At 43.4% G+C, this 15,181-nt stretch overlaps 1 protein-coding gene and 1 pseudogene across 1 annotated transcript; both read left to right on the forward strand.

Moving 5' to 3' along the window:
• Positions 1-7,490: 7,490 nt before the first annotated feature.
• LOC141022934 (uncharacterized) lies at positions 7,491-11,354 on the forward strand (annotated as a pseudogene).
• Positions 11,355-12,193: 839 nt separating this feature from the next.
• LOC109773594 (B3 domain-containing protein Os03g0212300-like) lies at positions 12,194-14,690 on the forward strand. The gene is made up of 5 exons (XM_040388477.2): positions 12,194-12,333; positions 13,153-13,181; positions 13,572-13,643; positions 13,746-14,028; positions 14,121-14,690. The coding sequence occupies exons 3-5, from the start codon at positions 13,581-13,583 to the stop codon at positions 14,360-14,362; spliced, it is 588 nt and encodes a 195-aa protein (XP_040244411.1). The 5' UTR covers positions 12,194-12,333; positions 13,153-13,181; positions 13,572-13,580; the 3' UTR covers positions 14,363-14,690.
• Positions 14,691-15,181: the final 491 nt, after the last annotated feature.

Raw genomic sequence — 15,181 nt, forward strand, 5'->3', positions numbered from 1 at the left:
TATTCTCTTTTTTTTTCCTCACTTGATACACATAATTATCATCATTACGTGGAGCATTAATTTAATTGTTGACATTATACAATATTATTCATATTATATATGCACGAACATCTGAAGCCTTTCAAATTATTGCGTAGCAATCAGATTTGGATTCATGTACAATAAGCACAACGTATATAAGTGTTGTAAAAATAGGTTTTATGTGTTGTACTCTTGCAAGGGTCCCTTTTACCAACGGTAGTATAAGCGTTGCATTATGCGCTAGCAACACCGGATAAGGCTACGCATCCCAATCCATTGGTAAAGACCCTAGCAACGCATATATGGACTTTTAGATACGAAAGAAAGCGTTGCTATATGAGGGGTCATGTTGTAGTGGCTTGATCCCTAGTATCCACTATGTTCTGAGATTGATGTTGTTATGACTTTGCCATGCTTAATGCTTGTCACTTTGGGCCTGGGTGCCATGATTTCAGATTTGAACCGTTTATGTTATCACCATTATATCCATGTTCTAGAACCAATCTTGCAAGTTATGGTCCACCTACTACGTGTTATGATCCGGCAACCCTGGAGTGACAATAGTCGAGACACTGGTGCGCGTCGGTGCTATACAAACGGTTTTTAACCCCTTTCCACGACAGCATTTGGGACCGTCGCCTAGTGAGTGTGGGCGATAGGGGGGTCCTTCCCGCACGACCCAGAAACCATCGGGGATATGCCCTCCTGGCACACACGCTCGGCAAAATGAGGCCGTGTGCGACCAGCGAGCGCTCAAATACGGAAATACGTACAGTAAAGCTAAAAAAATACAATTATCCAGGCGAAATTGTTTCCGGTCGCAAGTACATCCCACACGGTCAGTCTCCGCTAAACGTTTCCGTTCACAGGTATATCACACACAATTTTCCCCATTAAATCGTTTGCGTTATTGAATGTGTCACACATGGTCCGTAGAAGAAACTGTGTGGCAAAGGCTGTCCATCACACACAGTTTTTATGTGGTAAACGTTTGCGCAAGGTGGCCTAACGCAAACAGTTTTCAAGAGAAAGTCGTGTGTGATTGTTCATTGATCCAACACGGTTTATTCCTAGAAACTGTGTGCATTGCCTGAGGTCATGGCCCACGGTATTTTTGCAATAACCATTTGCAATAGCAAAACCCAATTAGCAGGCTAATTCGCTATTAGCACACTAATTGCCCTATTTTAATAATCCATTTATTAATCGAATTGACATTCATATTAAGCACATAATATATTTCATTTCCATATTAAGGAAGCAAAATTTCATAATTCAAATACATCAGAGTACAACATGATATAGCTTCAGCACTCAGCTACCCCATTACACAACTGCACTAGCACCAAGTTTCACATGCAACATGTAGAACCTTTCAAAATTAGCATCATAGACGATATACAAACAGATGCATCTCATCTGGAAAACTGCTGAAGCGGAAGGCGAATATTGAGCCTTCATTCATGCTAAAGGTCTTTGCAACTTTAGGCCAGTGCCTGTGGATGATTGATCGTCCATCCTTCGTCCTCTTCAGGAACACTTCAATATTGAACCGTGGGTGTTGTATGAAAACCTTCCTCGCCTGCCGACCATAGTGGTCGTTTGAGAGGTAATCATCAGTGAACTGCTTTGGAAAGGCCTGAAAACAAGGATGTGCATAAATATCTTCTCTATATTGGAAATGGGGAAAAGGAATAAAAAAGGCAAGGTATAATAGTTAGTACCATCTTGTAGTGAACTGATGTCTTCTTCATTGTGCAGACAAAGATCTTGTTGTTTTTTGTCACTAATTTCTTTATCCTAACAATCTTTCTGAGTTTGTTGATTTGATTGATATTCATGGACAACTCATTTCCCCATATGCAAAAAGGGTCGAATAGTGGGTCAAAACCTCTGACAGCATGACCTACATGTGCAAGACCAAATTGTTAAAAACCAAAATATTAGAATGGTTCTTGTAATTGCACAATAATGTGCTATTAGACAACGGACCATGCACGTGCTAACCTCGATTGTAAACCTCAGTCCTTCCCATTTTTCCCCTGCAACACATATAAGGTAGTTAGTCATCACGTTAAGTAAGGGTTCGCATGCTAGCTATCAATAAAATATGTTGATGAAAAATAAGCACATTGCAGATTCATCAGATTAATTCAAGCCACACGGAAAACCCATTTATCCAAACCAAGCATGATTAAGAACTAGGAAATATAGTACTTGTATATGATTCTCATGTATTAAGTGCATCCAAATTTGATTTATTCCTCACATGCACAACAATACAAAATTCTACCCATGAAAATTGGACATCACATTGCAGCATTGAACCAAGCAGTTAACTAAACACCACAACAAATGAACAAAACATTAAGGGTGCGTTTGGTTGTATTGCCCAGCTTGCCCATTAGCTGAGCTAGCCTAGCTAGCTTAGCTCGGATGGGCTACCTTTGCCTTAGCTGCACGTTTGGTTCAATGCCGTTGCTGGCAAGGGCCAGCAGCTAGTCGTTTGGTTGTGCTGCGGGCAAAGTAGCTCATCTTCACAGTATCCAAATCACTGATTACGAGTTGAAGGACTAGTCGAGACTAGTCGATGGACTAGTCTATGAGTCGCACCTGTGGTGTCGACTGCAAATCTCATGTAGACTAATTCGATGAGTCGAGCGGTCGAGAGACTAGTCTGGACTAGTCGTGTACATTAAGTCGAATGACTCAAACTTTTCTTTAGAGGTGAGTGACTTAAAATTGGAGGGGATAACAGAGGCGCTCAGTCTGCGAGCCTGTCGGAGGGAAATTTTGTGGCTAGGTTTCAGTTTCGCTCCAGAGAGAACTACCCACTCCTCTGGAGCTCTCCCTCTTCACTGGTTCTGCTGTCTAGATCCAGCCCTATCTCTGCTGGTTCCTGGACTGGTTCATCTGCTCCTGGATCCTCGCTTTGCAAGTAATTTCTCCCTTCTCTTATCATCATATATGGTTCCTCTATTGCTTGTTCCTGGGCTGGTTCCTCTACTGTTGGTTCCTGGTTTAAGTTTGCTTGTTTCCATTCAACATCCTTAGGTTTGAGCAGAGCTAGAGTTACAATGTCTACAACACCAGAGATATCTCAGACAGCATGCTCAGCAGCCACTTCAGCTCAAGCCGCTGAGGATTATGATCCATCAAAGGATCCTGCGAGGAAGCCAACTAGGACCAAGGATCCAACATGGAAGTATGCCTTTTGGCCTGATCTGCAGGACAAATTGTCAATCCAGTGTGTTTTGTGTGGCAAAAATGTCTCTTCTGGTTACACAGTGGTGTTAATGTGTCTGAAAGCAACTGATGAAATCAGGAAAGAGATGCATTTGTACATGAAGACTAACTCAAACCAAGTTCAAAGCCGTGCATTCATTTGTATTGTATACTGTACTTGTATACTTATATAGTGTAATACTACATACTACTACTAGGTATTAGCAGTTATGTAGACTAGTCTCGCACTAGTCTAGACTAGTCACGATTAGTCTATGAGTCTCAACCTTGGAACGACTCAACGACTATTTGACTCGTAAACATTGATCCAAATACATCTAGCTTATAACAAATGCATCAACAATACAATATCGTTGAAAAAAATCAGTGAAACAGAGAAATGACTACAGGCAGATCATGTTGTAAATAGTCATGCAAAAATTCAACGCAACTTTATGATCATAAATTTAACACACTTTGCGAACACACTGACTGATAAAAACAAAATCGAGTAACAAGCTTATTTTCCAGGAATGAAAAACTGAATGACATCATTACATGCAAGCATGAGGCATGGACATTATTTCTCTAGGTGATGACTCTGGAAGACATACAAAATAATCCTAAAAATTTACAGCAAAATGAATCACACGTCGGGAGCAACATGAACGTGTTCAGGAAAGTTATCACCGACCCAGCGCCGCACAAACTCTTGAATAGCAGTCATCGGCCTCCCTTTCAACATGGATGCCACTTGTTCATTGGTGGCCAAAGATGTCTGTAGTGCAAGTCGGACGAATAGAGGGTATTCTTCCATGTCATCAATTATTTTGAATAAATTCTCATTCGGATTGGTCACGTGTGTGAATATACACAGTCGAGGACTACCGTAGACAAATCTTTGTTGATATAAATGAAACTAAGATGCAGGCACAAGAAAAAAAAGAGGAAGCTCTGTTCTTTTAGAAAATACATATGCAGAACTAATGAATCAGTTCAGATGCCTGCTAAGTAGATGGCTCTGTATGCATATTCAGTACAGACCGAATTAAGGATTCAGATGCAGATGCATCATACATGTTTCAGTAAAATCAATTCATGTCATGCACTTCTATAAGTTACTCAATTGGAGTCTGGTTTGGAATAAAAATCAAGAGCTGGGTACCTGCCAACAACAGTATCCTTCCCAACCCCAACGCCACAGTGGCATTATACTACAGTTTGCTATCACCTTAGCCGTTCCAATCTAACCCCAAAGCCAGGTCACCCAACAAGAATCCAGCCTTGGATAAGACCACGGGGAGTATAGAAAGATAGTATTTACGATTTGTTGCTTCTAGTACTAATCAATTCCTGAACCAGCTGATCTATTGCCAAGAAAAGTGCACACGCATACACAGGAGAAATCAAGAGATGAGGCGGACACAGACCTGAGCAAGGCGGATGGGGGCGGACGCAGACTTGTGCAAGGCGGATGTAAGCTTTCCCTGTCAAATCTGATGCGCCTTCAGCTAATCGTGGAGGGCAACTTGGGCCAACTCGCTCGATTTATCTCTGCAGCTTCAGAGGATTTCGTTGGGATGAGGAAAAATCAGAGGGGAAAGTGGAGGAGGAGGTCGGAGTGGAGAACGTAGGTTTAGGGATTTGTTGCAGACGGACTTATCCATCCGGAGAGTTCCGCGTAGAATTCTTCGCGCGTTCCGGCTTTGCCGTCGAGGGCGAGCCGAATCGGCTCTCCCCGCGGAGCGAGGATTTTCTGGCCGAGCGAGGCTAGCTGCCCCCAAAAGCTAGGATATATTTGCGCTACCAAACGGTAAGCCTAGCCTAGCAAGGCAAAAACGATTTTTGCCAAGGAACCAAACGCACCCTAACTGAGCACCACATTGCACAATATAACATACTCCTAATAGAAGATCAGACAGTTAACCAAACAGTTAACAACAACCAATTGTAGCAATTGTATTTGTTTCTCATGTATTTACTACAGCCAAATTCAATTTATTCCTCACATGGTATACAATAACAGAATGCACCCACAACTATTGAACACCGCATTCAGAATTGAACCAAACAGTTAACTAAACACCACAACACAAATGAACCAAACGTTAACTGAGCACCACATTGCACAATGTACAACCAAACCAAGCATGCTTGACAACTTGGAAATATAGCAATTGTATTCATTTCTCATGTATTTTATAAAGATAAATTTGATTTATTTCTCACATGGAAGACAATACAAAATTGCAGCCTGAAGAATTGAACATCACATTTGCATAATTGAACCAAACAGTTAACTGAAGACGACAACTAATTAACAAAACAGTTAATAAGTGAGCACCACACTGCACGACATATAGAACATATACACTAGAGCAATAGATTGCATGGTAAAATTAGATAGCACAATTCACTAGTATTTGTGAAGGAAAGGCAGGAGCAACACACGCAACGGGTATACCGAGCATGCTTAACCAGCGTAGATAGCAAATAGCAAGGTGCTCCTCCAAGATCTGGGGGTCGGCACAAATGGCAGCCATCGCGACCTCATCCGCGAGTGCGGCCGCAATTTGCTTCTCCGCTGCCAAATGCTCCTTGAGATCCTGGCTATACTGCGTGCACCATGGCTTACACTACAAGAAATATGTCAACTTGTGACCTTCTGTCAGTGACCCTGGAAGAATTGATCATAAATTTATGACCATTTTAGACCAATTGGTCAAAAGCTGTTCGGGGGGCTCTAAACCCTAACCCATAACGACCATTCTGGTCAGAAAGCTCATAATTTCATTAGAGGAAATGGTCGTAAAGAAGACAGCCCTGGTTCGTGCCTCATTTCTAGCAAATTATGACCAATATGAATGGTCGTTACACTTGAGTTTTAATGCAGTTGTATGATTAGGCGGCCACCTCAGCAGTCTCGCCTATGTGGAGTGCTTAGTTGTCATTTCCGCTTACATGTGTATATTCAACGAGAGCTTGTTTACAGGAGGGACCCACTTGACAGGCGGGACCGAGCCCTAAATTTGTTAGTAAAAAAGATGCGCGAGGGGGGACTCGAACCCATGACCTCGCGTTGTTTAACTTGTTCGCTACCACTGGGCTAGAGAGGGATTGCTGCCCATCTAGCGGAATGGCTCTGTATATTATATAAAACAGCGGTTGTCTCTTGCCAAATCTAAGTCATTGACAAGTGGGACCTATTCTTAGGATCGGACAGAGCCAACACTTAGCCAATAATTTCTAGGTCTTTCGACCAGGTGGCAGCGGGCTGCGGGCAGGGGCGTGGGCAGGAACGGCCTCGCCGCAGTTGACCTCGCCCACGGCCTCACAGCAGGTGACCTCGCCCACAGCCTCGCCGCTCGCCTTGTCCATGACAGGAAATTGGCGGGGGCGGGGCCGGCAGCGGAAGCAACCGGCGGGGGTGGAGGCGGGGCTGGCTGCCGAAGCGACCAGCAGGGGCGTGGACTACCTGCGGTGGTGGGGGCGGGCGTAGGAACGACGCCCACGCAAGGAGAGGCTCGCCGAGCATGGGGGACTCGCCGCCGCCGCAAGCAGACCTCGCCCACGTATGCACTCCTCTCCTCCCCCCTCTCCTCTCCCCCTCTCCTCTCTGTTGATGTCATTGATTTGATGTAGATCTGTTAGGAGAATCTCTACACACACTTAGACATAACCCATAACTCTTAATTTGTCTGATCTGATCATAGGCATGTAGAGAACTTTGCACTGTCCAGAACTTGGATCTTTGCTCCTAAACTGAATTTGTCTGATCTGAATTTGTGAGCATTAGGCAATGTAACTATTTTTGTGGATGTCATAATGTGTGTGTGTGTGTTGTTGTTGTATGAATAATGAATCTGCACCTCTGAAGTTCCAGCCTCAGGTTTATGTAGGTTTGATGTATACTTGGAAAATATGATGGGAGTTGATGTAGATTTGATGTTACACCTCTAAAATTTTAGCCTCAAATCTGTTAAAGAACATCAATATTGATGTAGACTTGATGGAAACTAGGAAAAATCTCATTGATGTAGATTTGATGCAATCTTGGAAATGTCATTCACGTAAATTTGCAGTGATGTTATTGTTGGTGGTTTAACCACAATAGTTCTTTGTGGCAGCATATGTTGTTATTTTTGGTGGTTTAACCACAATAGTTCTTTGTAAACCACCTCTGTTTTTTGTGAACCAGCAAGTTTTTGTTAGCTTTTCTTTTCTCCCATGTGAAATCTGTAATTCCTGTGAACTGCTTTTTATTGCTCCCATGTGAAATCAGTAAACCATGTGAACTGGACTAAAGTAGTGAGAAATTGGAAATAGTTGAATGTTGTGGTTAGGCAGTTAGCATATAAAGTTGGGTGCCATTACTGCCATCCATTTTCATTAATTAATCTCGATGCACTTATTAGATTGATTTGCTAAGTTGCAACAATTTATTGTCTTTGGGAGATGGACAGAAGCTGGATTAGAAAAGGAGTTAGAAAGTTTTCGAAAGAACATATGAAAGGAGTTAATGATTTCATGGCATTTGTTCGGGAAAATTTTGCCAACGATGCTCACATTCTTTGCCCATGCTGTGAATGCCTCAACCGTCCAAGAATGGCTCAAGGAAGAGTGGAAGATCATCTGCTTCTTAATGGGATGTCCAACACATATGATACATGGATATATCATGGAGAACCTTTAGACGGACAACCTCAACATTTTGAAGCTGATACACAAGCCCCTCATATGATGGGTGGTGGTGATGTTGGCATTGATTTCATGGAAAAGGTTTTGCGAGATAATGTTGGTTTGGAGGAAGAGGATGGGCATGAAGATGATAGGATTCCTCACCTATTAAAGGATTTGTACGATGCTGAAGATCGTGCTGATGGACAGAAGTCGTTGTTTGCTGAGGTGTTAGAGGAGTCGAAGCGCGCAGCTCAGGAAGGGGGTAAATTTTCAAGATTTACCTTCACCGTGAAGTTACTCCACATCAAATCTTTCTACCGGATTAGCAATGCTGCATTCAACGCAATACTCCGCCTTTTGAGCTTGCAATTCCCTGATAGTTGTGTTCCCAGATCTTATGATGAAGCATTGAGCATAATCCGCAGGCTGGGGTTAGGTTATGTGTCAATACATGTGTGCCCAAATAACTGCGTCTTGTTTCGGAAGGATTCAGCAAAGCATGACAACTGTCCAAAATGCAATGCCTCTAGGTGGAAAGATGCTGATGCGAAGAAGTCAATACCGGAGAAGGTACTGAGGCACTTTCCGTTGATACCAAGGCTGCAGCGAATGTTCATCTCGAAGAAATCATCGCGTGAGATACAGTGGCACCAGCTGAAGCGGCAACCTGTGGACAATGAGCTGAGCCATCCAGCGGACGGAGAGGCATGGAAAGGGTTTGACCGTATACATTTAGAGTTTGCTGCAGATCCAAGGAACATAAAACTTGGCATTGCCACAGATGGGTTTAATCCGTTTTGGGAACATGAGCACGTCTTATAGCATGTGGCCAGTTTTTGTGGTGCCGTACAACCTGCCACCATGGGCATGCATGGATCAGTCCAACTTCATGATGTCATTGCTTATCCCAGGTCCAGAGTCTCCAGGAAAGGATTTTGATGTCTTTATGGAGCCCCTCGTAGAAGAACTGCTCCAGCTCTGGACTGGTGTACCTACATACGATGCCTTGAGTCCGGAAGAAATGTTCAATCTACGTGCTGCAATCATATGGTCCATCCATGATTTCCCGGCTCTGCACACTCTGTCTGGGAGGATCACAACGGGTTATAAGGCCTGTGTCCATTGTGACAAAGACCCTTGCTCAAAGAGAATAAGGAGCAAGATCTGCTATATTGGGCACCACCGCTTTCTTCCCCGAAACCATCGCTGGCGAAGAAGCAAAGATTTTAATGGTAAGAATGAAACCCGTGACAAGCCAGCTGAATTCACTAAAGAAGAGCTGGAGCAGCAACTTGAAAAGGTGAAAGATGTGAGACCGGGAAAGCTTGCGAAGAAAAGAAAGCGTGAGGAAGGTCAATGTTTGGACCGGAGGTCTTGTTTGTGGGACCTGCCATATTGGACTAATCTGAAATTAAGGCATAATCTCGATGTAATGCACATTGAGAAAAACATATGCGAGAATCTGCTAGGGACATTTCTGAACATTGAAGGGAAGACAAAGGACACGGTTAGTTCTAGGCTTGATTTGGAGGACATGGGCATAAGAGAAGATTTGCATCTACAACACAATGAAGATGAAGATTCATTTGAAATGCCACGAGCATGGTATACAATGAGTAAAGAACAAAAGCTTGCATTCTGTGAATTCCTAAGAGCGGTGAAATTTCCAGATGGTTATGCTGCTAACCTAGCAAAGTGTGTTACTTCTGATGGATTCAAGCTTTCAGTACTTAAAACCCATGATTGTCACATCCTCCTCCAAAGGATTTTACCGGCGGGCCTCCGAGGAATCATGGACAAGGATATATATGAAGCGGTTGCTGAGCTGGGAAATTGCTTTAGAGAACTATGCTGCAAAACACTCAAGTTAACTGTCCTGGAAAGACTTGAAAAAAAAATCCCAATTATTCTTTGCAAGCTCGAGAAGATTTTCCCTCCAGCTTTCTTCACCGTGATGGTCCATTTGGCGGTGCACTTACCAAAAGAGGCAATGCTTAGAGGCCCTGTGCAATACGGTTGGATGTACCCAATCGAAAGAAGGCTGCTTACTTGTAAGCGTTATGTGCGAATCACGGCAAGACCTGAAGGTTCTATTGCTGAAGCATATCTCGTTGAGGAGTGCTTGACTTTTTGCTCTAGATACTTTGGCAATGTGGAAACAAGATGGAACCGTCCGGGCAGAAATAGAGAGCGGTCTGATTCGCAAAGTGGTGATGTCTCTGTTTTCAACCATGGTGTGAACTTTCTTGGAGCCTCACAATACTTGGAGGCTGGTGATGAGTATGACAAGATGGTTTGGTATGTGCTTAGCAATTGCGCCGAGGTTCTACCATATATCGAGTACGTTATATCTTGTGCACTCATTATTATTTTTTGCTTGGGTTGGCACCAGCCTAATGTTTTAATTCACATGTTTTGTTTGCATTGCAGGAAATGCAAGGAAGAGTTAAATCAGGAAGAAAGCAAGATCAATGTTGATAAAAGGGTTGCCAAGGGGTTTGCTAATTGGTTTAAGAATCATGTGAGATCTGTAGCCACATGTTTGATGTTTTCTGTGTTATTCACCAATTGTTAAATACCATTGTTTGCTAAATGGTTTATTTGTGCAGATTGGAATGTTGCATGAGGAGAAGAAGGTCAGTGATGATCTATTTGCTTTGGCATGCTTACCGGATAAGCGAGTGAGAGTGTATTCAGCATGCCTTGCTGACGGTGTCCGGTACCACACCGTTGACCGCGAGGAAAAAAGGAAGACACAGAATAGTGGAATCGTCACTGAGGGGTCACATGATCGTGAGATCATTGACTTCTATGGTCAGTTGAGAAGCATCGTAGAGTTGCAGTACAACTCTAGTGGAGGCATCCATCGCTCGGTTGTCTTATTTCGCTGTGACTGGTTTGAGCTTGGTAGCAAGAAGAAGAGAGACTCTTTTGTCAAATATGATGGCCACTTCAAAAGCATCAACACTGCAAGGTGCTGGTATAAGAGTGATCCCTTTATTCTAACAACACAAGCAACAATGGTGTTTTATCTGCCAGACACTCTTTTGCACAGAAAATGGCGAGTTGTGCAAAACTTTGAGCACAGACACTTGTGGAGTGTGACTGAAACTGAAGTGGAAAAGGGCCCCGGTGATGGTGGACTAACATACCAAGATGATGACTCTACGGAAGTTCTGTTGCAAGCTGATGATGACTCTATGGAAGTTCCGGTGCAAAGCAGAGTGCGAAGGGACCGGGAACTTGTGATCGTTGATGCTGCAACACTTGAAGGCATCAAGAAAAGAAGAAAGGTGGTAGCGGATGGACATGAGAGCGAGGATGAGGAAAACAGGACTGATCATACTATACTGCAATATTGTAGTGATGATGAGGAAAACAGGAGTGGGCATAGAGTTCCTTGTTTTTGTATCAACGACGATGAGTAGCGAATGGACTGGCGAAGGTAAATACTATTACTCCATGTTCTTTGTTTTGGTATCTATGGGACTGGTGACCTGATCAATCTTCTCTCTAGGTAGAAAAATGCTTGAAGATTCTAGGAGCAAAATGATGGCTGTAGCAAAATGATGATCCTGATGGCTAGAGGAAAATGATGAAGCTGATGTGATGAAGTTATCCTGATGGCTGTAGCAAAATGAAGATTCCAGCAGCGAAATGTAGTTTTTGTAATATGGAGCAAAATGTAGTTTTTGTAGCAGTGCTTGAAGTTTTATACTGATGGAGATTCATAGTGCTTGAAGTTTTCGTGAAGTTTCAAATTTCTAGCATGGAGCAAAATATTGTTTTGTTTTGTTTCAGAGCTGATGGCACAAAATATTGATTTGTTTTAGAGCTGATGGCTGTAATTTTGATGTTGTTTCAGAGCTGTTTTTTGTCAGTGAACATTTTGATGGCAAAATATTGTTTTGCTTTTGTTTTCAGAGATCCTGAATTTTTCTAATATAAAAAAATTGCATGAGCGGGGACTCGAACCCATGACCTGGTGCATGTTTCACCCTGTCCTGAACCAGTGAGCTAGCAAGAGAATGTGGACAATGTGTCTAGTTGTTTCATTATATACATATATTGGCTAGCTCCATTCCACGCGCGGCCAAGAAATATGCGCGAGCGGGGGCTCGAACCCACGACCTGGCGCTTATTTCACTGTGTTCGACCACTGGGCTAGGAAGAGGCTGTTGGTTTTGTAATCTGTGCCCACCCTTTTCAATATATCAAACCAGTCCCCACTCCTCCACTCGCTGATAACTGGACCCACCCTTTTCCCCACTCCTCCTATCCACTCGACCCGCTCCTCGTCTCCACTCGACCTGCTCCTCCTCTCCATCGACGGCGACAACCTCCCCCACCGCCGCCACCGACTCCTTCCTCTCCCACCGCTGCCGACTCCTTCCTCTATCTCCTGAGGTATGAATCCTTCCTCTCTCTCTCCTTCCTCTTAACTCCGTTTTCTACTACTGGTTAGATTAGGGTTCTTGCCGCCGCCTAGATTGGATTAGTTTAGATAGGGATTGGATTAGATTAGGGTTTGATTTGGTTAGGGTTTTATTAGGACTGCATTAGATTAGGGTTGGATTAGTTTAGGGTTTGATTAGGGTTGTTATTAACTGTCTTTTTTATTCTCGCGTTGCTAAGGGTGAGGGGGAAAGAAATTGCCGCAGTTTCTTTCTTTTGTGACTGAGGCAAGCATATGCAGCTTGCTGTGGTGGTTCTTTGCTGCTGATGTGTAGATAGATCTAGGACAGTGCTTGCTCTGTGTGGTATGTGTGTGTATGTGTGTACATGCGAGTGAGGGAGAACATGGTGGTCCTGCCTCTGCCTCTGCCTCTGTGTGTTTGTGGGTAGGGGAAGGGATGGATGCTTTGGTGGTAGTAGCAGTAGATCTCTCACACCTCATGATCACAAAGATCACAGGGCATCAATCCATCCTTGGTCTACATCCCCACTTAAATACTCATAATGCTACTGTCCAGACTGACTATATATCTCTTGTTCAATTGGACTGACTATATATCTCTTGTTAAAATAGTGGTCTTGATCTTTTGTTTAAACCTGAGACATCATGCATAACTAGCTCTTCCTTTTCAGTCTAAACCTGAGACCTCTTTTGTTTTCAGTCACACTGTTGTTTTGTTGTGCTTGATAAACCTGAGACTTCTTTCTATTGTAATATTGAAACTGTTGTTTTGCTATACACTAATATTGAAGTTGTTCACTCTTTTACAGGAGCTCCAGGCCTAATTATCCCTTGGAAGGTCAGCTCCTGAACAGTAACTTATAGCTTTTGGTCCATTTATAGATATGGAACAATGTCCAGTCCTGTTTATAGCTGTGTCCTATTTATAGCTTTTCGTCCATTTATAGTAGATATGGTTCTAGCTGTGTTCTGGTCCATTTATAGTAGATTTTAGTGCTGTTGCTGTTGGTGGTCACCTAATGATGTTGATGTTGCTGTGTTAGTTTACTATGCTATTGATGTTGATGTGCTTGTTTATAGTAGTAGCAAATTGAGGCCATTGCCATTTATAGGTGTATTCCAAATTGAGGCCCTGGCAAATACATGTAGTAAATATTCTACTGTTTTGAAGTGCTTGTTTCCTATTTATGTACAGTCCCGTTGTTTAATTTACAATGATGCTTTTCAGAGAAGTGAGATGGCTGGCTTGGAAGGTTTCGAGTTCTTCGAGATCGTAATTGAGAAATCTTGCAGTAGGATGGTATATTCAAGACAATATCTCCCCTTCACCCATCTCTTTATCATCACTCTGCTGTCTAGTGCCTTATTGGCACAATTAACCACTGCTTGACCCTCGCTGCAGAGGCTGCTTGACAAGTTTGCGAAGATGCTCGCCGGCCGTGAGTCCCACAAAGTGAAGCTGCGGGAGGCCAGCAGCGGGCTTTGCAGGCTGTGGGACGTGTTGGTGGTGTTCGATGGTGAAGGACACATGTACCTAGGGCCCGGCTGGGAGCAGTTCGCCCGCGCCCATGAGCTACAGCTCAGGCACTTCCTTGTCTTCCGCTACGACAGCGATGCCATGTTCACCGTGAAGATGTTCGACAACACCATGTGCCGCATGTACTACCAGCACGACGACGATGCCAGTAAGCTCTCTGCCTCTCTTCTTCCTGTCCTTTTGGCTTCCTCTACCTGCACGACAACAACACCATGTTCACACTTTGTTGCATTTGGCCAGGCAATGGGAGCAGCAGCGGGGATGACGAGGAGCAGAGCGGGGATGACGAGGAGCAGAGCGGGGATGCCGAGGAGCAGCCTATTCGGGCTAACGACGACCCTGCTATGGTGGTGGCGGATGACGACCTTGCTATGGTGGTGGCTGACGACGACCCTGCTATGGTGGTGGCGGACGATGACCCTGCTATGGTGGTGGCTGACGACGACCTCGCGATTGTGGTGCCTAAGATGACCTCGCAATAGTGGTGCCTCACAATGACCTCGTGATGGTGGTGGCGCCTGTAATCCCACAGCTTGGCGACAGGACCATGCCAATTGTGGTAGAGGAGTACATCCGCGTTGGGATTCGCCACTCTGAGCGCATCAGGTTGATGAAGGAGAAGAAGGAGGAGTGAAGATGTTAAGAAATGAAGTGGCAATGTTAAGCATGTTAGGTTTATGCTTGTTAGTGTAATCTGAACATGTCAATGTTAAGTATGTCAGGTTTAATTTTGTGCATGGATCATGGATGCAGTATGACAGTGCCATCTAAACATGTCAATTTCTTAATTATGAATATTCAGTTTGGTAATTGATGGGAATTGAAATTTTTTATGCATGCTCATGGATGAAAGATAAAATTATGGGTTTTTGTGCATGCTCATGTATGAAACAATATAATTTTTATTTTTTGAATGCTAAAAACATGACTCAAACCCTAGCCACGGACGCCCGTGGTGACGAAATCGGCCGGTTTTTGAAAACATCGTAAAAAATTCAAAACAAATCAAAAAAAATGGGAGACCTCCGCGTAACATCATCAAATGTGGCCTACCAACTAGCAAAAATACTAAACTTGCAATACCGGTGTTTTCTTGAAAAAGTGTTCTAAAAAACGACCTAATATGAATGAAGATTCATGGCTTTCAAGGCAAACTAGCAATGATATGGCCGCATCCGTTGAATAGTTTTTGATAATATGCCCAAATTTGGCGCATGCCTCCGTCTTGTGATGGCAAACAATGTTGCCAAAGCGAGGTTCCAATTTGTTTAACAAAAAAAACCATTTTTCATTTTTTGAAT

The sequence above is a fragment of the Aegilops tauschii genome, chromosome 5, assembly GCF_002575655.3.
Source record: "Aegilops tauschii subsp. strangulata cultivar AL8/78 chromosome 5, Aet v6.0, whole genome shotgun sequence".
NCBI classification, from domain to species: domain Eukaryota; kingdom Viridiplantae; phylum Streptophyta; class Magnoliopsida; order Poales; family Poaceae; genus Aegilops; species Aegilops tauschii.

Coding starts and splice junctions, on each gene's coding strand:
- LOC109773594 (XM_040388477.2), top strand. CDS start 13,581: ATGGCTGGCTTGGAAGGTTTCGAGTTCTTCGAGATCGTAATTGAGAAA. Junction 13,644..13,745: donor AGAAATCTTGCAGTAGGATG/GTATATTCAAGA, acceptor CCCTCGCTGCAG/AGGCTGCTTGACAAGTTTGC. Junction 14,029..14,120: donor CCAGCACGACGACGATGCCA/GTAAGCTCTCTG, acceptor GCATTTGGCCAG/GCAATGGGAGCAGCAGCGGG.